The sequence below is a fragment of the Protomyctophum bolini genome (genome assembly GCF_963924005.1).
Source record: "Protomyctophum bolini genome assembly, chromosome: 22".
NCBI lineage: Eukaryota > Metazoa > Chordata > Actinopteri > Myctophiformes > Myctophidae > Protomyctophum > Protomyctophum bolini.
The window spans coordinates 22721073-22745367 of NC_137883.1; the positions used below are offsets into that span (position 1 = coordinate 22721073).

At 40.7% G+C, this 24295-nt stretch overlaps 1 protein-coding gene across 5 annotated transcripts in view; it reads left to right on the plus strand.

Moving 5' to 3' along the window:
- cntfr (ciliary neurotrophic factor receptor) overlaps window positions 1-22384 on the plus strand; it is a 71030-nt gene extending 48646 nt beyond the window's left edge. For 4 of the 5 annotated variants that reach the window (XM_080756647.1, XM_080756648.1, XM_080756646.1 and 1 more), the window contains 7 exons: window positions 6148-6265; window positions 7976-8142; window positions 11421-11584; window positions 14783-14851; window positions 14991-15111; window positions 15746-15890; window positions 17648-22384. In XM_080756647.1, the coding sequence (XP_080612773.1) occupies window positions 6148-6265; window positions 7976-8142; window positions 11421-11584; window positions 14783-14851; window positions 14991-15111; window positions 15746-15890; window position 17648 (785 nt within the window). In that variant the 3' untranslated portion in view covers window positions 17649-22384. The remainder of the gene's footprint in view (window positions 1-6147; window positions 6266-7975; window positions 8143-11420; window positions 11585-14782; window positions 14852-14990; window positions 15112-15745; window positions 15891-17647) is intronic. The other variant, XM_080756645.1, reaches the window with a different exon arrangement.
- The last annotated feature ends 1911 nt before the right edge of the window (window positions 22385-24295 follow it).

Genomic DNA, 24295 nt, shown 5'->3' on the forward strand with positions numbered 1-24295 from the left:
ATCAATGCCATTTGGCTATTCTGAGTGGCCAAAGAGCATTGACCACGCCTCCAGGTCTTAAGTTAAGTAATAAGACCTGGTACTTAAGACACGCAAAATACAGCCCAATTGTGTTCAAAACGGATTGGCTTCCAATCTTAGCCAGGAGTAATATAAAACAAAATGTGTTTAGCAAAAGTCCACCTCCTGGTGGCGCTATAACAGGCCGATGTGAAATATTTGGGGGCGGAGGTTCTGCTCTGGCCTCCAGGGAGTGTGTATCCACGGTTTCATGTTGATCGGGCAAAGATGTGTGGGAGTCATAGTCTCGGCCACACCTCACGGCGACAAATACAACCGAGGGCTTCAGGTCGCTATTTACACCGAAAGTGGTGACCTACTTCTAGCGAGTCTCTGACTCTAGTGCTCGCTGTTTGGAAATGCCAGCCAACATCAGGAACAGAAAACCCATCCAGATGGTTCGTGCAGGTGAACAGGTTGGTTTCAATTTCACGCCCACTGGATGTGATTATTTATATTTCATGCAAATTTAAACAGCAACTGCTGAAGCCACAGATATTGTTAAAATAAAATTGCAAAACAAAAGGTAGGGAAAGACCCCCAAATGAATATGTATTTGGCAGAGGACCCCTCATCTGGAAATATTTTGTGCCAGGGACCCCCATCCAAATTAACTTTTTTTTCCATCGAAAATGTTTTTGCATCGAAAATGTTCAAGATTGTTTGATAAATAGCAGATCTACAAGATCACAAGCATGTGAGCTTGTAGATCGGCTGTTTTCAAATGGCCGATGTATATTCTGTCAAAGTGGAACCCCTTCCCTCAAGGGTTCCCCAACCGCAGTGCTGGAAAAAGTAATCATTTTTTTTACTTAAGTAAAAGTATAAATACTGCAATATAGAAATACGTTGTTACAAGTGGGAATCCGGAATCCAAAATGTAATTGAGTAAAAGTACAAAAGTATCGACATCAAAATGTACTTAAAGTAGGCTACCAAAAGTAAAAGTATTGGTACATTACAAATAGCTCAAAATGTACTGTACCTAAGTAAATGTACTTAGTTACTTTACACCACTGCAGAGCCGCTATAGCCACAGACATATCATGCTGGGTTCCTTTCATTTGTATTCATGTCTGTGATCGATACACTGACTGACACACAGCTGCTTTTGATGCACATCAAGCACCTGTGCACATCACGCAGCTGTGGACCATTTTGCGTTATGAATAATACGAGGGTCTGTCTGTCCCCGCCTGCTCCAGTTATGTTACATCTGGACTATCAATCGGACGATCATTATTTGTCATGAAATGAAAAATGTGTTTTTCACACTCCCTGATCGAGGCGTATAACCGTGTGGTCACAGTGGAGATATTAAATGAACAATAGATGACCCAAGACAATCCCAATCACTTCCTAAAAGTCCAATCACGATCGTGTCCCGTCAAATGCGTGATCACATCAGTATGAAGCGCTCATGAATAACCATAACGAAGCAAGATTTCATTCACCTGTGGGATTCCCCTGGCCTCAACGCTGCTCCAGACACAGCCTTTTCTCATTACGGAGACACAGGACTCCTACTCTGTTCTCAATCCAATTAAATGATGACGGCCCATTTCTCGTTCCCGCTTCAACCTTAAAGACAGGGTGCAATGGCTTTTTGGGGGTTTTATTTTGATGTGTCTGTCTAAAACGGAAGGCTGTGTGCTTCTGAACCAATCAGAGTGCCGCATCCCTTCAGGCTTTGGGTCAGAGCTCTGCGACGCTTGGAGGTGTTGGAATTGTACAACTCGGATACAGAGCATGCAGCTACTACGTGGCTTAACCTACAGTATAATGTTTTCAGATACATATTTTAGCGTCCTGATTAAGTTTAAAATGAGTAATAACACTGTCTGGATGTCATCTTGAATGAGATAAAAAAAAACAGAGTAGTTCTGTAATCCACATCAGCTGTGTTTGGAGGAACTGCAGCTATGGGAATCAAACAGGTGAATGAAATGAAGATTCATTTTATTCATGCAGGCCTCGACGACACGTCATCCCGCATCACGTTTTCGTTCAAAGGAAGTCATTAAAATGAGTTTTTTTATGGACTTTCGATATAAATAATACTTGTTAGGTATACCCCATATGATGACCACAGATAATGCTCTAAAAGTGTGAAATCTTTTCCTTTCACTACGTTAACCCATTAAGACCCGGAGGCGGATTCTACAAATTATTTTTATGCCAAGTGTAGTGATATCTATTCTATGCTGACCCCCAAAATGATATGTATTTGGCCGCGGACCGGTCCATCTGAAAATGTTTTGTGGCAGGCAGGAACCCCCAGAACAGAAGATAAAGAAACTTTAACCAAAAAGGTTCAGAAATTGCAGATGTACAAGCTTGCAAGTGCATCACAGCGTGGCACGAAGTGATGCATTGTGAGCTTGTATATCTGCTATTTTTGAGAAATACTGTTCTAGAGTCTTCTAAATCCTAAGAGTTTTATGAAACATTTATTTTAGCTAAAAACTAGCTAAAATTGAAAATTACACGGATGCTTTCCTGGTTTAATGGATTAAACAGTGCGCATGTATTTGAAAAACGATTGATGTGACAAATAATAGGCAATGCAGTTACAGAAACATGCGGTATTTCCATTTGAAAACCCATAAATATCATAGCGGTGTGTCATAGCGGCTACATATTTCCAATAAACCAAACCAGTTGAACTTCGGTTGAGAATTCAGAGCGTTATGAAGATTTTAAAGACCTCCCACTTCAATAGGCATGTTTGCATATAGGAGGCATGGCTTGACCGAGCTAATATGGCCACGATGTTGCATCGCTTCAATGAAGAGCGGTGGCTAATGAGGTATCTACGTGTAAATCTGTGGGGGATAATATCAGTGGGAATTGTTGATCGGCATAGAGATTAAATTAATTGGGAGGGAAAGGGTACAATAATTGGCTACTCATGATGACAGTCCTTCATTATATTCCTTCCCCCCTTTGCTCCTGCCATTTCACACACACACACACACACACACACACACACACACACGTGTGTGCATGCGTGCACGCTCATACATACGCACACAACCCCACAACATTGTTATCACATGGGCCAGACAGACGGAGAGAGGCAGGGTGCAGTGTTGCCGCATGTCTGCTTATTGTAAGCGACTTTGGGCTTGTTTTTCTGTCAAGTCGCCTGTGTGGATTTTGTATTTGTATACATTTTTAAAGTTCCACTTCCTCAACATTATTTCAGGGTAAAATAGCAGATCTACAAGATACAGGCTATTTTCAAATAGCCAATCTATGGGTTTAAAGTGTATGTGCCTTTAATATAGTTGCATCTTTTGTGTTTGTTTCTTCATAGACATAGTTTCTTGTTTCTCTCACAAAAAAAAAAAGAATCTGGCAACAGTGGTAGGGCGTGCCTCCTGGGTGGGTTGATGCAGCGCCACACATCTTCCTGACAATGTCACATTCTGCCTCTTAAAGCAACTATATCGTCCCAATGGAGAAGCATGGCGGAGATCTGTGCAATATTTATTTTTTAATTAAATTAAATTTGTTCTATAATTATAAAAAATATGTTATTAAGAAACAATTGAGTTGACCCCCACAATTCTACATACAGTTTACGGTGTATTAATGCGTAGTAGCCTGCATTAATTTTACAAGAACTAAAATAAGCGGTCTGCCTGTCTCTTCGGGACTTTAGTAAACAGTAAATTCATTTTCAGGTCTGGCTATATACTGGCCTACCTTAATCCGATCAGGAGCGATGACTTTGTCTGGAGTGTAATTGGAAGTGATAACACAAAGACAGCAGACAAAATTGAACGGAACACCATCAAATTGAAACTGATGAACCGATAGTCTTTCCTGATCAGATGAAATAGACAACCCAGACCTGAAAAAGTGCATTCTGGGTTGTCTGAGTCTGATTCCTTATAAGATTTGTGCGTGCGTGCGTGCGTGCGTACGGTATACATATATATATTCTGATATGAATTGAAGTGCAATTTAGATACTTTGAGGCAGCGTTTTGCAGTAATTGGTACTATTGGGGGTTTATTTGGAAGCATTGGATGGTAGTGGTCCAGAGGGCTATAGTGTCTCATGCACTCTCACACCCAAATAGTTCCCCAGCGACCTACAAGGAAGTGTCTCCCGGCAACAGATGAAAAAAAGCCTTCCAGCCAATTAAAAATCAAGGAGTTTGACCCCTGATCTTCCTCTGTCTTCCTCTGTCTCTGTCTCTCTGTCACTCTCTCCCTGTCTCTCTTTGTCTCTCTCTCCCTCTTTGTCTCTTTGTCTCTCTCTCTCTCTATCTCTCTCTCTCCCATTCTCACCCATTCTCTCTCCCTTTCTGTCTCTCTTCTTTCACCTCTCTTCTTGCTATGCCTGGTATGTCATCATATTGTAGTGCACACACACACACACACACACACACACACACACACACACACACACACACACACACACACACACACTCACACATTCCAGACACGCATTTGGAAAGAAGCCTTTTGTCCAAAATGACATCAGGAAAGAATGAAGCTAAGCACGCTACTAATACGCTATACTGTGTAGTAGCAGTAGTAGTAGTAGTATAGTTGTAGTAGTAGTCGTTGTATAGTAATTGTTGAAGTATAGTTCTAGTAGGCCTAGTATAGTTGTAATAATTTTGTCCGATACTAACACGCTGGCTCTTGACAATCACCGATCTGACCAAGTTAATACTTGACACTACTGCACTCCCATAGCCTGGGTTGTGGGTTCCAGCCTGATTCGCTGCGTTCCGCGGATTTGTAAATGTCACTTTGCTACATGTCCAGACATATTCCTCCACCGCGTGCACACATCCGCCTGGGTGACGTCAGACAGCTGGGTGAGCGCTGGCGCTTTGCTGCATTGGTTATATATGGAGTGTGTCACGAGGCGTGACCAACGGTCTGACTGGCAGGTTTTGCAGGTTTTCATACAGTCGCATTTACCGTTTTTGAGTCACTATTCCAGTACCCATCGTCACCAACGTCATATTGATGACATCAGGGATCTCCGTGTGAGTGTAAACTTGACACAGACAGACAGACAGACAGACAGACAGACAGACAGACAGACAGACAGACAGACATTTGTGGATTTGTAGATATTTTAATTGAGAACCAGCCGTTGATCCATGCAACTGGCTTCACAACGGGGTCCTCGGAAATTCACACGGACGGCATGTCAAATGGTCGAACGGTTCTCGAGATATTCAACAGAAACACACACACACACACACGCACACACACACACACACACACACACACACACACACACACACACACACACACACACACACACACACACACACACAAATAGTAGGAATAATATTACTATCAATGTAATAGTAGTAGTAGTTTCACTGGTAGTTGTGTAATAGTAATAGTACTATTAGTAATAGTAGTAGTAGGTTTAGTAGCAGTGATAGTAAAATGCAATAGTGATAGTAATACCAATAGAAACAGCTATTCACTTGCTTGTATGATGTCATAGGAAGAGAATGCAACAATGACACTGAAAAGGATTTGGTTGCTATGCCACAGACACTGAGGCAACTGCTATTTGGTGCGTGCATATTTGTGTGCGTGTGCGTGTGTGCGTGCGCATGCGTGTGTGTGAGAGAGAGAGAGAGACAGGGTTAATTCTATGAATACTCAAATTGTATCACTTTGTTTAATTGCAAAGAATGTTGTTGTCTGTGCAATTCCAGAGTTAATTTACACATTTTGATGGATTGTGTATTGATGTCTCTTCTCTCATTCCTACTCTCGCCTCCTCTCTTCTCTCCTCAATTGAGTTGCTATTGGGTGTCATTCTAATCACACCCAATAGCTTATTGGCCAATCAATGGCCATCAATTAGCTAATTAGGACCATGTTGCCCGCTCGTGTGTGTGTGTGTGTGTGTGTGTGTGTGTGTGTGTGTGTGTGTGTGTGTGTGTGTGTGTGGTGTGTGTGTGTGTGTGTGTGTGTGTGTGTGTGTGTGTGTGTGTGTGTGTGTGTGCGTGCCGTTGCTGTCAGGCAGAAACCTCTTATCTGCACATATTTTATGTTTTCGTGTGTGTGTGTGTGTGTGTGTGTGTGTGTGTAGTGCCCCCAAGGGAGCCCAGTGTGACATGCAGATCCAACACGTATCCCAGAGGATTCTACTGCAGCTGGCACCTCCAGCACCCTACCTTCATACCTACTGAATATGAGGTAGAAGTTCTGTAAGTACTCACTACTACTTGTACTACTACTACTACTGAATGAAAATAGTATTGTATAGATCAGTGGCTCTCAAACTTTTTCATGTCGTGGACACCTAAATGAATGTGTATTTGGCCGTGGACCCCAATCTGAAAAGATTTTCAAAGAATGTCAATTGTTTTTTAAATCGGCTGATGTATATAGGGCCCGTGGGGTCCTCACTTTGAGAACCCCCGCATTGGGCCGTGGAACTTGCATTGCCGTCCTCTGTATTTCGTTAGGGCAGTGAACAGGGCTGTGTGGTGCATAATCACTGGATAACCGGGGCAGGCATCTGAGGTTGTGACAGGTTTCATCTGACATTACTTACTTAGGCTGCAATCCGTCTTGAAAGTTACAGAAGTGTCACAGATAATTACTTTAACAGTCCTTCGCCTAATGGAATCTGCCACGTAGATTGCATTGTTTTTATTTCACTGAGGAAGTGTCCATCATTGAGTGAAGTGACCTCCTCCTCCGATGTGATCCCCTCATTTACCCTCGCAGAGTGGCACACAACGTCAAAGAGCCAAATCCTAATCACTAACCCAGCCTAACCACTTCGCATGTAGACACAACATACACAATACCTGCACATGGCACAGATAAGAAAATAACAAATAAGATAAGACAGACCTTTATCGATCGCTGGAGGTAATTCCAGGTGTCATATGAGCAACAGCAGTGAGGATAACGCATAAGGATGAAGGAGATTAGATCTCTGGCTCTAGATATCTGCTCTGGCTGGGTCACGTACAATCCATCAAAAAATATATATAAATGTTTAGTATAGTATTTCAGTACTTACTATTACTATACTACTTAGTCACAATTTGCGACACTAGATTTTTTGAATGGGTTTTTGACAGCCCATACATCGAAACAGATGATGAGACGATAGAATTGCCAACATTGGAGCTGTACGAAAAGCTTGAATTATCCTCTTTCTATTATGCAAAGTGTTTGTTTCATTAAAATCCACCGTAGACGTGTTTTGAGCTATACTTTCTGTCAATACACTCCGTGCAGGTGATACTTTTTGTGTCAGTAGGCAACGTTGCGGCCGTGTTCCCCCGAAACGTCGAATGGTGCCATATGGACAAATCTGTCCGTCACCGTTTTGACACAGACGTATCTGTTTCACTTTATAGCTTTTAACCACTTTAACCATTATTTGAAACTTTAGCTGTTGAAAAAAGCTTTCACACACCTAGAAATCAGGCGTATGCACAGGTGCGTAGGCCAGTGGACATCAATGCAAGGAATGAAAATACACCCACACACTGTGTACATGGTACATGGTACATGAGTTTTTTCTTTTAATAAGGCAACGTTTCGGTCCCTCCGGACGTTCTTCAGGCAAACTTTAGCTGTTGAAAAATAGCAGATCTATGAGCTTGTATATCTGCTATTTTTGCTAATTTGCTAATCTTTGAATATATATTCTTTCACATCGTTTTTAGGGCGGTCCCTGGAACAACATATTTTCAGATGGGGGTCGGCGGCCAATTACATATATTTGGGGGGGGGGTCCTTGACATGAAACAGTGTGAGAACCACTGACAGAAACATGGGGCTTTTCAGAAAACTGTCATGATTTAGAAGACATTTTGTAGAATCTGGTCCTCTCGGGTCTTAATGGGTCGAATCACTCTAATGTCTCACTCTACAAATAATTTCTCCGTCCACAGGCACAACCAGCGTCCTCTGGAGACGCAGCGCGATGCCGCGCACAAGAACCGCGTGCACGTTCGATTCCCGGAGGTGTTCAGCAGCGTGCCGTACCGAGTCAACGTCACTGCGCTGAACGCACTCGGACGAGCCTCCACCGCCATCTCATTTGAGGAGTCCACCATTGGTGAGTACCAGTGGTACTGGGTACCAGTGGCACAAGTACTCACATTTCTTACTTTTTTGTAACCCATTTTTCACCCAGTGTCAATTATCCAATGTGGGGAGAGCAACGGACTGACCTCATGCTTCCTTCAATGCATGAGGAGTCCAAGTTCTCGGTATGCAGAATGTTCCATTTCAAGTTTTCAAATGTATAAAAATCTTTTTTAAATGGCAGATCTATAAGCGTTGTAATTTTGTAACATATTAATAATATTACTCTCCCAAGTAATAATATTGCCCAACACTGATAATATTACAGCTTTATTTGTATAGCACCTTTCATGACATGAAATGCAGCTCATAGCACTTTACAGAGCAATAAAGAAAAAAGAAAAGCAAAAGCATAAAACAACATTAAAATACCGGCAATAGCAAGAAATGGCTGTGAATAAGGCAAGACAGTGGGGGACATGAATAACAACAACACAGGGAATTAATAATCAACTAAAGGCAAGTTTGAAGAAATAGGTCTTGAGCTGTGCTTTAAAGCTGTCTACAAAGGCTGGCCTGTCTAAGGTGTAATGGGAGTTTATTCCAAGTCGTGAATGCTGCTTCACCATCTATAGAAGAAATACAGTCCCACAACATCAGGATATCAGTTGAAGAATCTAAGCATAGGCGAGAGCAAGCAGCGAAGCGTCCTCACTTTAAGAGAGCGAGCAAGCAAGCAAAAGAATATATACATATTTTGGGATACTTGACATGGAAATGTTTGAGAACCACGTGGTCTACCAGTAATTTAGTAGTAGTGGAGTTGGCTCCCGGAACGGGCTGGCCAGACCCAAAGGTCGGGAGGGGGGATGGGGGGTTGAGAGACCAACTGAGACCCACTGTTCCAACAGCCTGACCCTGAAATTCAGAAGCTGAACCAAAAAGACCCCACAAACAGTGGCACGTTTTATCAACAGGCTCATTTTTTTAAACGTTTTTATGAACAGACTCATTCGAGATGATCAGAATGAGTCTGTTCAGGACCCTGTGGGGATTTTCCACACAGGGTCGCACAGTCTCAAGAATTAGCTCTGCTCGTGAAAGGCTCAATATTTAGTTTCGCTGTGCGTTCTGCTTGCGCCACAGCAGCCCCTGGACCTTCTATAGGTTATTCAAGAGAAGGTCATCCGTTTGGGGCATGAGAGATCTGCTTAGCTGTTGAGCTTCACCAGACACTGAAAATCACCACTGCTTTTGCATGTTAGGGGTTGACACTAAGTAAGGTCTCACAGGCAACTTGCCTGTCGGGCAAATACAGGTCATGTTCTACTTGCCAAAGGTCATGCCCACTTGCCCGAAAAGTCAATCGTCCATTATAAAATGATAGATCATATTTGAATTACTGTACGTTTAATTTAACACATTTTGGGCTGTATTTTGCGTGTCTTAAGTACCAGGTCTTATTACTTAACTTAAGACCTGGAGGCGTGATCAATACCATTTGGCTATTCTGAGTGGCCAAAGAGCATTGACCCCGCCTCCAGATCTTAAGTAATAAGACCTGGTACTTATGCCACGTTCAGGTGTTTAGACAGTTATCCCGTGTTGTGTTCATCGGGCAACCTGAAAGCAAATTCCACCTGCCCCAAAGTATTATTTACCTGTCAGGGGCAGGTAATGTGAACACCTGGTAATACTGCAAACACAGAATAAGTAAATAGTTTAATATGAATAATAAAGGCAAGATAAATTATGAGGCATTATGCACGTAAAGAAAAAGTGACTTAAAATACTGATGACGGTACCCACCGTTTTATGTACAGTGCACATGTTTGACATTTCAGTTTCTTCTTTCTTTCTCCAAGGTCACTACTGGTAAAATATATTGTGGAATAATTTAAGGTTGGCCTGAAAGTGTCTTTCCAAGTTGCCTTTCTTCACCATCACTGTGCAGTTTTTTGCTGATGAGACAAATGCATTCTTAAAATACAGATGACAGCACATTATTAGTATTCCCTTGGCTGATACCACCTATACTGTATCTCATTAGTCTGAATATAAAAGCTGTGCAAACTGTCTTTACTATTTGAAAAGGTGACTAAAGTTTAGGTGCTGGATTTCCTCTCTGGCTGCTGATAGAAAATCGGTCACAAACAATTAAGACAGTGACGATATACCACACTTAATACCGTACGTACGTTGCATTTAAATTGAGATGTTATTGTATTAATTAATTTCTAATTGCTGAGGTCTATGAATCCTCAGTGGAGCTGTGAAGCATGAACTTAGAAATATGACTGAGTGTGTCTGATTTTAATTGAATGTGAAGTGTGCATTTCATTCTTCCTGTGTGTATTCCCAATTCAAATTATGTTGTTTTGTTTTTTTAACCCATTAAAACCGGAAAATCATCTGCGTCATTTTAGATTTTAGGGAATTGGCTAATCAAAAAATCCCACCCGTGTGAAGTGAGGGGCGCTCTTATCATCGTACATCATCATATTATACATAATCTCATTCCGGCCAATCACAATTATTTGCGTCCTCACTTTTGTCTTCAATGTTTGTGTTTACGCAATGTTTGTGTTTGCACAAACACTCAAAACTGGCCATTCATTGTCAATGGCATTCAATGTTTGTGTTTACACAAACCCTCAAGGCTGGACATGGGAGGGGCTAGCACCCCTCAAAAATAGCTTGGGAGTGTGCGAACTACTGATTTAGAAGGCATTTGTGGAATCGCCCTTGGGTCGTAATGGGTTAATTCTGCAAGAGCTGCGATCTACTCAACCATATAAATTAAGAATAATTATTACGGGCAGGCACTTGTCTTTAGGCTGGTTCTGGTGGTACCGGCATGCAAATGTGTATTTGGGAGAGGAGGGGGTGTGTGGGTGGGTGGTGGGGGCCCTGTGGCAGTTTCAGGCGCAGGGGGCCCATAGACTCAGGATCTGAATTAGGCCAATAATTCAGTGCCAGTTCTGCTAACTTTTGTCCACTTGAGCGCCCTGACTGTATTACTTAAAATTGCATTCTGACACTTACAAGCAAAACTGATTATGCATGCTTAGAAGCCGTGCAAAATTGCTCACGTCATCCCTGCAGCTTTACAAAAGTCTTCATTTAATTTTGGACAGAAAAGTGTGTCACCTGCATTTCAAAGTTGGATGCAGTGAGGCTACATGAGGCCAAAAAGATTCACCACAGAATACGGTAAAAACCTGCAACTATGAATTGGATCTGTGTCTCATGCTCTCTCTCTCTCTCTCTCTCTCTCTCTCTCTCTCTCTCTCTCCTCCCCCACCCCAGTCAAACCGGACCCCCCAGAGAGGGTGGTGGCCACAGCGATCGCCAACAACGCCCGGCGTCTGGAGGTGTCCTGGCAGAGCCCGTCTACGTGGCCCGACGTCGAGAACTTCCCGCTCAAGTACTTCCTGCGCTACCGGCCGCTCATCAAGGACCAGTGGCAGCATGTGAGTAGCACTGTTGATTTCGTCGTCTATGACGAAAGATGTTCGTCGACTACCTTTTTTCACTCAGGAAAACTGAATAAATTATAAAACCGGAATAAATATGATTGCTAAAACTATGTATGTATATTTATGTATCTATGTATATATATATATACTAGAATTTCGCCCGGCTTCGCCGGGCTCATCCCAGTGTCGTTGCAATAACAGAAAGTGTTTTTTATTTCTCATAAATACGCAAACATGGTGAAACAACTACAGTCACAGAGAGCAGTGGCAAGGTAGCTGCTGCCTGCTAACGATGCAAACAACAGCCTTGCCTGTCGTGTGTGTGTGTGTGTGTGGGGGGGGGGGATAGCACTAATTTTCGACATTTTACTGTGTCATAAATATGTACATCTGTAGCCTATATTGTGATTACATTTGACCGTACATTTGACTCTTGTGTTATATTCTTGTGAAATATTCAGTAAAGTATTGTGGTGAAATATTCACCCCAAGTTGATAAGATATGCAGAGAATATAATAGCAAGAAGCCCCAGTTTGAAATGCATTAGGCCACAGACCCCCATTTGATACCATTTGCTCTCTGGGAAAATCAGGGTCCATTTGGTTCCATTTGTATGCTCTTGGAGTATGATGACTGTGCTAACAGTATTATCATCAAATATGTCTCAGTTTGAAGATTCAAAAAAACATATTTCATATGTGTGAGCTTGTAAAGTCGAACGTTCAACCTAGAGACAGTGTTGCCAAGTCTGATCATTATAAGCTACTTTGGACTTGTTTATCTATTGGTAGTCCTTGACATGGAAATGTTTGAGTTCCACTGCTCTGAAACAACATTAGACAACAAAGTGTGACAGTCAACACTATAATTGATTATTTTAAGACTAATTTCCGGACCATTTCTGATTTACCTACTTTGAACTGGCCTATTAACATTTTTATAGACCTGGTTGCTTGTTTCACTCTCACATCCACGATATGTGGCAACCCTGGTCCCTGGTTTGTTTTGCGTGTGGATGTTGTTTTGTGTTGCTTTAGCATCTTTAGCACAGTATCTATCACAGGGTGCAGCAGCTGCTGCTGTCATGAAAACGCAAGTTTCTGTCCCAGAAGCTCACGTTAGGTCTGCGCACACTGTACGTTGCTATGGCAAGCTGTCATCAAATGCTGCTAACGTTGTGGTCAGCACTGTTAGCATGTGTGCTATCAGGCAAAAGCTGAGATAGATATAAAACTACTGGCCAAAATGTCATACAAAACACAACCCCTCAAATCGGAATGTGATTGTGACCTACAGACCATCATGATTTGCTTGCTGGACCTATAAATAATTTATTTGCATTAAATTGCCACTCGCCTTAGCCTGCATGCCTATTCTGTGTCTCTGTGTGTGTGTGTGTGTGTGTATGTGTGTGTGTGTGCGCGTGTGCGCAAGACAGACGTGCGTGTGTGTGCAGGCTGAGAGCTGCTGACTGTGATTGACGTGTGAGCTGGATAAATCAGTGAGAGTTGGAAAAAGCGCACGCAGAGCCAACTCGCAGGCAGTGCCTCAGGCCAGATGCCTGAGAATCGGCACAGGATTCTCTGGGTCACCAGTGTTGGTGTGACACACACGGCTTCCACATTTAGCTTCATACTGGGTGAAAGTGGCGTTCCAAAAATTATTTTTCCCCTCGGAATTCTTATTCACAATGAGATGGAGTTGAGGTGTTTGTGTTTGCTTGCTGGAGCTATAATTAATGTATTTGCATTAAATGTCCACTCGCGCATCGAAGTAAAAAGCAAGATGGCCGATTGTGAGACTGAAAAGTAGCTGTGGGGGCGGGCCTGGAGGGCCTATGAGAACACGGAACAGTGTTGCCAGGTTTGCGAATTGTAAGCGAGTTGTAGTGTGTGTAAGTAGCCTGGTTAAAAGGCCTTGTTTCTGCCCGTGTTGGGGCAACAGAACATGTCGACCAGTTTCTGTCAACCGCTTTTGGTCAGGTGACCAACTCCACAAATGTTAAATTAGATATATATATATATATATATATATATATATAGTCAATTTCATCAACAAGTAAAAACTAAAATGTTACGGAGGGATTAGTGAACAAGAGATCTAACAAGAGATTTTATGCTTGGTTGCATGCTGAAAATAGCAGATAGCACATCTACACGCGTGTTGCAGAGCTTGTAGGTTGGCTATTTTCAGCATGCAACCTGCACGTAAGTGTAAAATCTGCTATTACGACACCATCAATCATTCGTCAACAAAATCAACTGTAGATTTAGTTGACTAAACTCTTATGACACGTAGTCGACTAAAACTAGACTAACACTAAAAGATTTCAGATGACTAAAATGTGACTTAAAAAAAGTTTTAATTCAAAGACTATGACTAATACTAAAATCAAAATCAACACTGGCGGATGCGAGGTTCAGTTTGTGAGTAAATGTACTTACTTTCCACCATTCCACGTGGTGAGAATGCCTAAGCGGAAGTACGGCCCGAAGGAAGTTGAGTTTGATGCTTCGCAGGTCTGTTGTTACGTTCCCCGGTGCGTCAAACCCCGTGTTTTGATTGGTCGAAAAAGGCAGCTTGCGGGGGAAGCACAGACGATGGAATTGCATTAGGACGTTGCAGGCTGGGAGCGAGGCCAGATTGTTGTGGGATACTCTTAACGGCTGGACCATGATTGTGCTGTCTCATTCTCTGTCTGTCTGTCTGTCTGTCTGTCTGTCTGTGTGTGTCTCTCTCTCTCTCTCTCTCTCTCTTTCTCTGTTTGTGTATGTCTCTCTCTTAGGCCACGTTTGGACGACAACGGTCTCTAGGGAAAGCGGCAAAGTCCCGTCGCATTCTCACTTTTTATTCTGCGTTTAGACGGAGGCGCAGCAGTGATTGAAAACGCTGCACTGTGCATGCCAGGTGGCTAGGTGGCGGTGTGACGATGCAGTGTGCGGAAGTGTTGGCTGCATATAGCCCATTGGCCCATTGCGCATGTTTCTTTCCTTCTAGGGAGTAACATGGAGTCCACCGTACGGTCTTCGCTTCCTGTGCTCTTCTAATTGTCCTTGCCACAAAGCGGGATGTTGCGATAGTTATTGAGATAGAAAGAGAACTTCCGCATTCCATTCTTACACTGGGAGTCTATGCTAGTGACATAACTCTCTCTCTCTCTATGGGTCCTTTCTTCTGATTGGCCGTTGCAGGTGGAGTTGTCAGACAGCACCTCCCATACAATTACTGACGCATACGCAGGAAAAGAGTACATTATTCAGGTAATCTGTTATTTAATATTAAGTTATATATTTTAGAAATGTATGTTTTCTTCAAGTTACTTAAATCTTAATTTTTTTCTTGCCTGTATTCATGTCTTATTTTTTCCTCCATATATTGTATCCTCTCCTTGACTCCTAGGTTGCCGCTAAGGACACTGAGATAGGAACTTGGAGTGACTGGAGTGTGGCTGTCCACGCAACTCCCTGGATCGAAGAACCCAAACAAATTACTTCTACTACTGACACTGATCCTGGTATAGGTAGGTAATAGTAGTACTAGTAGTGTAGTATAGTAGTAGTAGTAGTAGTAGTCATAATTTTAGTTCTAGTAATACCAGTAGTAGTGGTCGATCTAGTAGTAGCACCACTAGTATTCATTCTAAATAGTAATACTAAGTCTGTCAATTTTGAAGTATCAAAATTAGTTATGAAAAGATTATTAACGATTAAGTAAAATCAATCAAAGTATGTCCATCATTGTTGTCGGGAGGAAACCACCTAACTCCATTTTTGAAGTTTGGGATTATTTTCCTCCATAAATCAATGCTAAATATAAAATATATAATTTCCTGAAGAATTTACATTTTGGAGTTGGACAGCAGAGATATGTTCTGTAATTTACAATTTTTAATGAATATAATGATTGATTGATTGACTGACTGACTGACTGACTGACTGACTGATTGATTGATTGACTGATTGATTGAAATAACTGTAGAATGAGTATAGTTCAACGAAAGTACAGGTCAATACAAAAACGGCTATGAGAATAAAACCAGATGTACTGTAAAGAAAATGAATAAACATATGTTTAAAAAAAAAGAAAAGGCACTAAAACTTGTTCCCCCCCCCCCCCCCCCCCCCCACCTCTCTCTCACTCTGTGCTTTGTTTAGACACGCCCTCTCCCGCGCCAGCTTCTGCTGAGCCACGATTGGGCGGCTCTCCAGTGGGCAGAGCCAACGATAGGCACCTCCCCTTTCTCCTCTCCCTGCTATTGGGCGGATCCGCAACACTGATGCCAATATTAATGTGCATGTGGTACGTGAGTATGTTTTTTGAAAGGTTCAAAAATAGTGGTTCTCAACCAGTGGTCCGGGGACCACCAGTGGTCCTTGATGGGGTTCCAGGTGGTCCCCAGCTAAATGATGAAGAGTTTGTAACCAAATGGACCCTTATAGATCTTTAACTCTTGAGAGCGTTTTAATTTGGCTAGACAAAAATGTAAAAAAGCCACCACTCATCTGCTGAAAGACTTAAGTCAGGTGCTGGAGTCACAAAGGTATTGAAAAAGTATCTATTGATTGTGCACATGCAGATTTGAGTGTGCGGAGCCTCCCTTTATTTTTTCATCATTACACTCTCAAAAGTTAAATTATTGTTAAACATCTGCATTCTTAATTTACAAGAAGTCTATACGATTAGAGAAATGTAGAAGATTTTTTTATTTTGATCAACGTTTGCCAAAAGCATAGACTGACACCACGCTAGACAGGAACGCCCACAAATGTCACATCCGGTTTTAGCCCGGGGTAAGAATTTTCTATGGCTGCCAATGCAACTTGGTCCAATCCTTAATCACATACGGACAAATCTATGCCGATAATATCTAACTTGTTGAGGTAGCGTGCCTTGTCCACGGGCAACAGATCTTTCAACGTATGGCATTGCAAATACGTTTGATAATCGCTATACTCTGCGCAATATTGTTTTGGAAATGCTGCAAATTGTATTGCAGTGAGCGAGAGCAAATCATAACTTCCCCCGGGGGTGGGTGGAGTCACAGCTTGAAGCTCTGAATACGCGCCGTGGTGTCAGTCTATGGAATTGTGGACAAAGTCCTATCCAACAACAACAAAATATTCCTTAGTTTTGGGTCTGAAAGGCTAAATGTCATCAAATGGTGGTCCATGGCTCAAAAGTATATGGGCCATGGCATTAACCCATTCTGACCTGAGATCAGATTCATACGAGGTTTCCACTGGACACACACTGGTCTGATGAACCCATTCTGACCTGAGATCAGATTCTAAAAAATGTCAGTCGTTCTTCGATTTTTCAAAAATAGCAGACCTACAAGCTCGTATCGCGCCACTCGGTGGCGCGATATGAGCTTGTAGATCTGCTATTTTTCAATATGTAAAGCATAACATGATGCTAACACCAAAATGGGTGCCCGGTCAGAATGGGTTAAAAAGGTTGAAAACATTGCAATTTCACTAAAATGAGTGAGTTTGTATGTTACCCCTAAAAAAGTCACTCAGCACGGAGCTCGCCAGAACCGTAACCGTAGGATTAAATTAATCGTCTAGCCTGCCAGAACCGTAGTCCGTAGGCTACGTTTTCCAGGGTTTATATTCTTTAATCCATGTTTTGATCAGCGCAATGAATGTTGTTTTTGGTGAAAACAAGGTTTTTCAACGGCCGACAGCAGGCGCTGTGATACTCGCGGTCGGGTTTTTTCACCACCGACCGAGAGAACAACAACCGGTCAAGACACCACACACACAGCATTTTGTCATTGTAATATCCGGTTACGGATATTTGGCTCTTCAAAATAAGGGTTGCGCGCGATAAAACCTTGCTAGATAGATTAATTAATCCTGGTGGTCAAACCGTTAGTAAGAACCGGGAAAGCATCTGTGTCAGTTTAGATTTTTTGAGTTGGCAATTCAAAAATAGCAGATATACGTAAGCTCACATATAATTTTGAATTATACAAAATAGTTTGAGAATCAGCCTCAAATCTTAAAGGGTTAATCATTTATTTCACTTAACCCTTACTCTCTCTCCCTCAGACAGAATCGAAAGGAACACAACAGAGGAAGATATTCCTTCATTCACTCGCTCTCTCTATTTTTGCACACATCCATCCATCAATCCATACATCTGTTCATTCTTTCCGATCCGTCCTCCAGATCCGATTTGTACGACAAACTTTTGCGTAGTGATGACTAGCATCAGAGCGCTTCGTGGAGGAAAAGACAGGAGAGGAAGCGAGATCAAAACGAAGAGAGCAAGCCATCGTCGGGGAAGTAATTCTTGGAAAGCTTCCAAGGACTATGGAGACTGCAAAACTGATTCCCTGCAGGTGTGTGGGGTAAGTTTTGGGTTCAATTTTGAAAATTGTGAGTGGAAGAAACTGTCCCGTTGAATGATTCCCTGCCTATGGTGGTAAATTAGTAGAATAGGACAAAAAAGAAAAAACTGAAAGAAGAAAAAAATCACAAAGAAGGACCTTTTGAGTGGAATTGGAATTATTTTAAATGTGCAGTCGGATAAAAAACTGGAAACGTTCGCTGAAAATTTAAAAGTGCTTTTTAAAATATTTTCTGCAATAGTTGGGGAAAATGTGGCAATGAGTAACATCAAAATACAACCCCCCCCCCCCCCCCCTCCCGAAATACGACTTCATGAAAGTGAAATTCTTGGAAAAGGAAAATGTATATATTGTGCTAATGGAAACTTTGCCAGAATGTTTCGTTTATTACATCTTTTTTCATGGGAAAAGGAAGTGAAAATGCATTAAAGGAAATAGACGAAAGAATAGCATCCAATAGCGCAATTTGTCACTCTACAAACATTCTCTCCCTTTTTCATTCACTCTATCGCTCTCATCTATTTCTCTATTATCATCACCCTCTCTTAATCTGTCCATTCTCTCTCTCGTGTTGTAAATAAAATGTGTACTTTTATTTCACCTGCTCTCTCACTTTTATAACGTATTGAAAAAACAAAATGTCGCCTTCGCTAACGTAGCAAACGCTAGCCTTCCCGCCAAGCTACATGTATATTGCCAAAGATTTTGTAGAAGTAGTATTACTACTAATAGTGCTACTAGTTCTACTTTTAGTAGTAATACTAGTACTAGTAGTACCACCACTACTACTAGTTCCGCTTATGACCCCTACAGATACACACATACCCCCAGAAAATTACACAACTGTCATATGCTCAAATGTACACTCCCCCAAATATGATTGTACGCAAATTAGTACACATCAAGTACATAGTAAAATTACTTTTCCACTACAACGTATCAGCTCAGCTGTACCCAAAAGGTATACACACATACAAAATGTACACACAAATGTACATGAAAGAATATATATGAAGTGTTTCTTGAATACAAAACACAGTCGTACAAAGAGCATTTCGACGTAAACAGACTTCTAAACAAAACATACGACATGCACAAGTGCAATACTCCAACAATAGAATGCAAATGTTAGGGTGTAGGGGTTAATTTCCTTCCCATCCACCAAGAGACTATAGGGATCTTTGAACGCTCGACTGTGCATCCAAATTGGCCAGGCGCTGCTCTATAACAATCATTCATAACTGACCGCATTTGAGGGATAGCCGAGCAGGGACGGTTATCTGTGTTGCTATTGAATCCTGCAGGCTGGTTGCGGGCGCCTCACCGTACCGAAAACATGCTAATCAACACCTTCCCTTATAAACCAGCCAGTATTCATCAGTAATGGCAATGGCCTACTACAGTATAAGGGGGATTGGACTTGGCATAACGCATAATTTGGAGGAAAAGGAAAAAAATCTAAAACATTATTGCAAGAAAGAAAAGGTGTGAATATTGCTCCAAAGTATTTTACCACTTTAAGTAAAGAAAGTTCTGGGAGCATAAAATGGAGCAGATTTTTGTATTTCTTTACTTGTGACTTTGTTTAATCCAGCACCCTGCCTAATAGGCACTTAGATGTGCGTGTTCCTTTTTGGCTGTTGTTTCAGCCTCCTCTACTACTATTGCTCCGAAGTAAACATGAAACTACACACACACTGTATTAACTCAAAGTATTAGATGTATAAAAAAAAGTGTACACACACGCACACTGTTCCAAAATAGCTGCCAAATTATTATGTCCGCAAAGGTACTCACAAAAGTATGAACAGCCACTGCTAGTACACCTTTTCCAGTATTATTTTTGCGCAGTTGTACATTATGAAGGAATGCACACCCACCCTGGATATGATTGTAAATCACTTTTCTACAGGTCGACTTATTCTGAATGGCTCAAAAAAGACCTAATCAATTCAATCCAATTCCGAATGACTCTATCAAAATGACTCAATCCGAATGACTTAATCTGAACTATTTGATATGGGCAGCTTAATTCGAATGATATAATCTCAATGGTTCAAATTGAAGGATATTATCCCCCATATCCAAAGGGGAACTCAATATATGTGCAGGATTTAAATAAACAATATAAGTTTAAAATTAAATCCCCCCAACATAAAGGAAATTATAATGTTGAAATAAATGTTTTTGTGTTTTCTATTTTGCTGATCAATCTAAGCGACTTGATCTAAATGATAATTTGACCTTTCTCTTTCTATCTCTCTGTGTGTGTGTGTTGAGCCTCAAGCTCACAATCTTTTTTGTACAAATGAAAAAGAAAGGCAAAACACCTGATTACAATTTCTTTGCTGTGCTGTAAAAAAAGAAAAAAAAACTATAATAATGATGTAAAGAAAAAATCATAAAGTAAATTAAGTAACGTTGATGACAAAAGATCAAATAAATGTAGACGTTAGAGATTTACAAGACTTTTAAATTGTCGCTTGTACAGACGCGGAAAAGAAGAACAACGATTATCTGGCTTTGTTTTTTTTGTGTTGCGCAGTTTTTCTTTTCATAATTTTGTTTTCTTTACGACTCCCTTTTTTCATTACTCGACTGAAATGATTACTGTGATGTTTCACTGACGAAACTTGTTTTTTTACTTCAGGCATTCAATGTTGGCTACTTAAAATGTTCATTGAAGGTCCTTATATTGTTGGGTTTGTTATATTCAGGAATTCATGATGACTGCCTACAACATTGTTTTCAAAAAGGGTTGTTCGTTTTCTTTAGTCATTCACAGTCATTCATAATGGCTTACTAAAAATGTCCATTTATAGGGTCCTTGACTTTTTTGTCATTTGTATTCAGGCAATAATGATGGTTGTCTTAAAGGTTCAAAAAGGGTCCTTTAATTCTATAATTTCTTTTTTGCCAGGCATTCATCATAGATTATTAAATGTATTTATACATTGTCCTTATTTGTCTGTTGTTGCTGTTGTTATTGTGTTTTTTTCCCTTTTTTTTCAGGCATTACTGTTAGCTGCCTAAAAACGGTTCTAAAAGGTTCCTTAGACATTTATAATGGCTGACTAAAAATGTCTATTAAGGGTCCTTGTTCAGGCGCTTTTTATATAGTTTTAAGGCATTCTATGATGGCTGCCTAAAGAGATTCAAGAGGGGTCTTTACATTTTTGCCCTCACATGTTGGCCTTAAATTGGTCCTTAGGATGTGGACACACCAAACTTTAACTCAGCCAATGCTGAACGTCGCCTTTGTTTTTTTGTATTTTAAATCAGAGAATGGTAACCAACCGCTCTGTTCCCATTGAAAAGCATTGGCAGAATGTTCCGCATTGGCAGAATCAAGGTTCTGTGTACCCGTAGATTTTTATTTTAGTTGAAAAAATGCAGTTGTTTATATTCTGACATTCATAATGGCCAGCTTTTCTTTTTTAATTAACTGCTTACTAAAATATCCATGGAGGGTCCAGTTTATGTTGCTCTTTTTGTGTTTAGGCATTCGTAACGGTTTACTAATGTCATCATAATAATCAGACAGGGTCCTTGTGCATTTTGTGAAATTACGTTAAGGCATTCATGAGAGCATACTCAAATAATGTTATTTATTTCTGTTTCATTCAGGCATGTACCAAAATAATTCAGAACCTGAATTAATTTGACTTTTTAATAAAATAATTGAGACGGGAATCCATAGCAAACATATACTGTTCTGTTTTCTCTTCAGCCATTCTGAAAAGCCCACTGAAAGTAAAATAAATAAATGTTTTCCTTTTTCCACACATTTACCACACTTTTACTAATGTTATCAATCATCGTCATGGTTCTTTGAAGTTAATTCCTTATAGCGTAATAAAGGATGTCCACTTCATCTATAGCTTTTTTATTTTTTTGAATAGGGCCACAGCTTTTCAAACCAAAATTGGGATCCTCGCATTTTTTTGTCCCCTTTGATTATTTTCCTTACTTTTTTGTGATAAGGTTTTTTTGCCAGAATTATGCCCTCATATACATATTTCACATTAGAGATTTTAGATTTGTTTTAAAAATATAAGAAATTCTCATGAATTCTTATATTTTCTATTTATTTTCTCTTTTGTTCTCACATCCAAAAATGTTCACCAGAATGTCTCCGAATTTTATTTCCTTTTCTTAAAATCCCCAAAATGCATTTTCACTGCATTTTCCTCTCCCTTCATCAAGAAAAGAAGTTATTTTCTTTTGTTTTACAAAAAATAAAAAAATGTAACTTTACCTGGAAAGTAGGCTACACAAAAAAATAATATTATTTAATGACAATAATATTAATAATATTAATAATAATAATGATAATAATGTATGTATTAGCGTTAGCTTGTATGTTTTTTCTAGTTGTACATACAATGTTTCAAAACTTCATTAAATGTGACATTTGACAAAAGAAGGAAATTCACTTTTGTGTCTGTGTTGTTTATTCTATATGAGAAGTGTACAACCCAGGAGAGGCACGACATGGCAGAACCACTTTGACTCAGCCCTCACCAGACCCATAGAGAAAGAGAGTTGTGTCACTAGCATAGACTCCCATTGTAAGAATGTTCTCTTTCTATCTTAATGCGAAAGTTCCAATGTTTGGAACTACAGGAATGTGACAGAGCAGCCTCTGTCAGAGTAATGTAAGCTGTTCAACAATATACATTAATTGTATTGTTGCTGTATATTTGTAACAGGTTGATTTTCAGTCCCACAGAAGGTGCACATTCTGCTGTGACATGTGAATCTAATATACGTCTTACTGGTGTTTATCTATGCAGATGCTATAATTGGGAAGCTGCCTTGATTGCCTGAAGAGAGCTCTGATTGATTGCTTTAGGCTTTAGGGGGAGCATCTTGGGTGTTTCTAAATGCTTTGTGATTTGCTGACTGCTTAGCCAGGGGTGGAGTCAGGAGTCTATATAAAGGGGAAATGGTTCAGTAGAGAATGGGCCGCCATGAAGAGAGGTTGACACCAGTACCGCTCTGTTTCAAGTTATGTTGAGTTCTGTTTGAGTTCTTTCTTTTCTAAACTTTATTTCTCACCTGCAAGTCTGCCTCATGTCCAGACTTGCCATTGTCATTGGTTTTATTACTGACAAACAGCCGGTCTACAATCCCACTTTAACAAGGAACTCACAGACTTTCTTACTAGGCTGAGGAATATATCCCACCCTTTTCTCATTGGCCTGTTATAGCGCCACCAACAGGTGGATTTTTGCAGAACACATTTTTGGAACAAAATGCCTCAAATCATCCAATTGCCATCCAAGGCATAAGAAGAAATGGAACCCTTTCACATTGGCCTATTAGGAGGAGGCCACAATCTGACCATGGCCTTGTGGAGACCTGTGCCCCGTGGGGCACTTTATCTAGTTTTTGTTCGTTTTTTGACAGGATTTGAGAACTCTGGTTTAATGTGGGCTCTATCTGTCATAAATTACATGTCATTGTAATGCAAAGGAAAGAGAGATGTAATGTAGCTCTACTATAGCTATCCTATATACTGTCATCAATGTTAACCACTTATAACTAAACAGACAGAAATGCCTTCCGCATCTGATTACTGTACAGCTTGTTGAAAGGCAATGCATTTGTATGTGACTTTAATACAGTCCTAAAGTACATTATGATATAGTAGGAGATGTAGTTGGCCCTTGGGTGTTTTCAATTTTCTAATTTGGCCCCCTTTGAAAAACTTTTGGACACCCTGGTCTATGATTGGCTGAGACGGGGGTAAGACGCTTGTTTTGCATCACGCGTTAAACGATTCCATCAGCCATGGCTTTCCAACTCATGCGGCACACTGGTTGACACGCAAGGCCATATGGCTGTTCAGCGCAGGCACTCATTTGCCCAGCGGCTCGACTGGGGGTGCCTCACGGGCCTCAAGGCCTCGCTGTCAGCGTGCCTGCCTTGTTGAGTTAAAAGGAGAATTCCGGAGTAGCCATTTTCTTACAGAATTCTGATAATATATCCATTAAGCACTCCAAGGTATAGTTGCAAAAACAAATCCTCTATAGCGCAGCGGTTTTCAACCTTTTTCATACCAAGGTCCATTATCTTTTTTGCCATTTGAGCCCTGACCACCATTAAATGACATTTAGCCTCTCAGACCCAAAAAATAATATTTAGTTGTCGTTGGATACGATTTTGTCCACAATTCTATGCCGTATTGATGTGCCAAGTCTAGACGTTTAATGTGTGTTTAGAATGTAATTATAAATGTCCCATCCCAGCCAAGTCTATGGATATTAAGTTTGTTTAGGGTAAATTACTAAATTAATGTAAGATGTCATCTCGCTGATATAAATACATCTTGTAATAAATT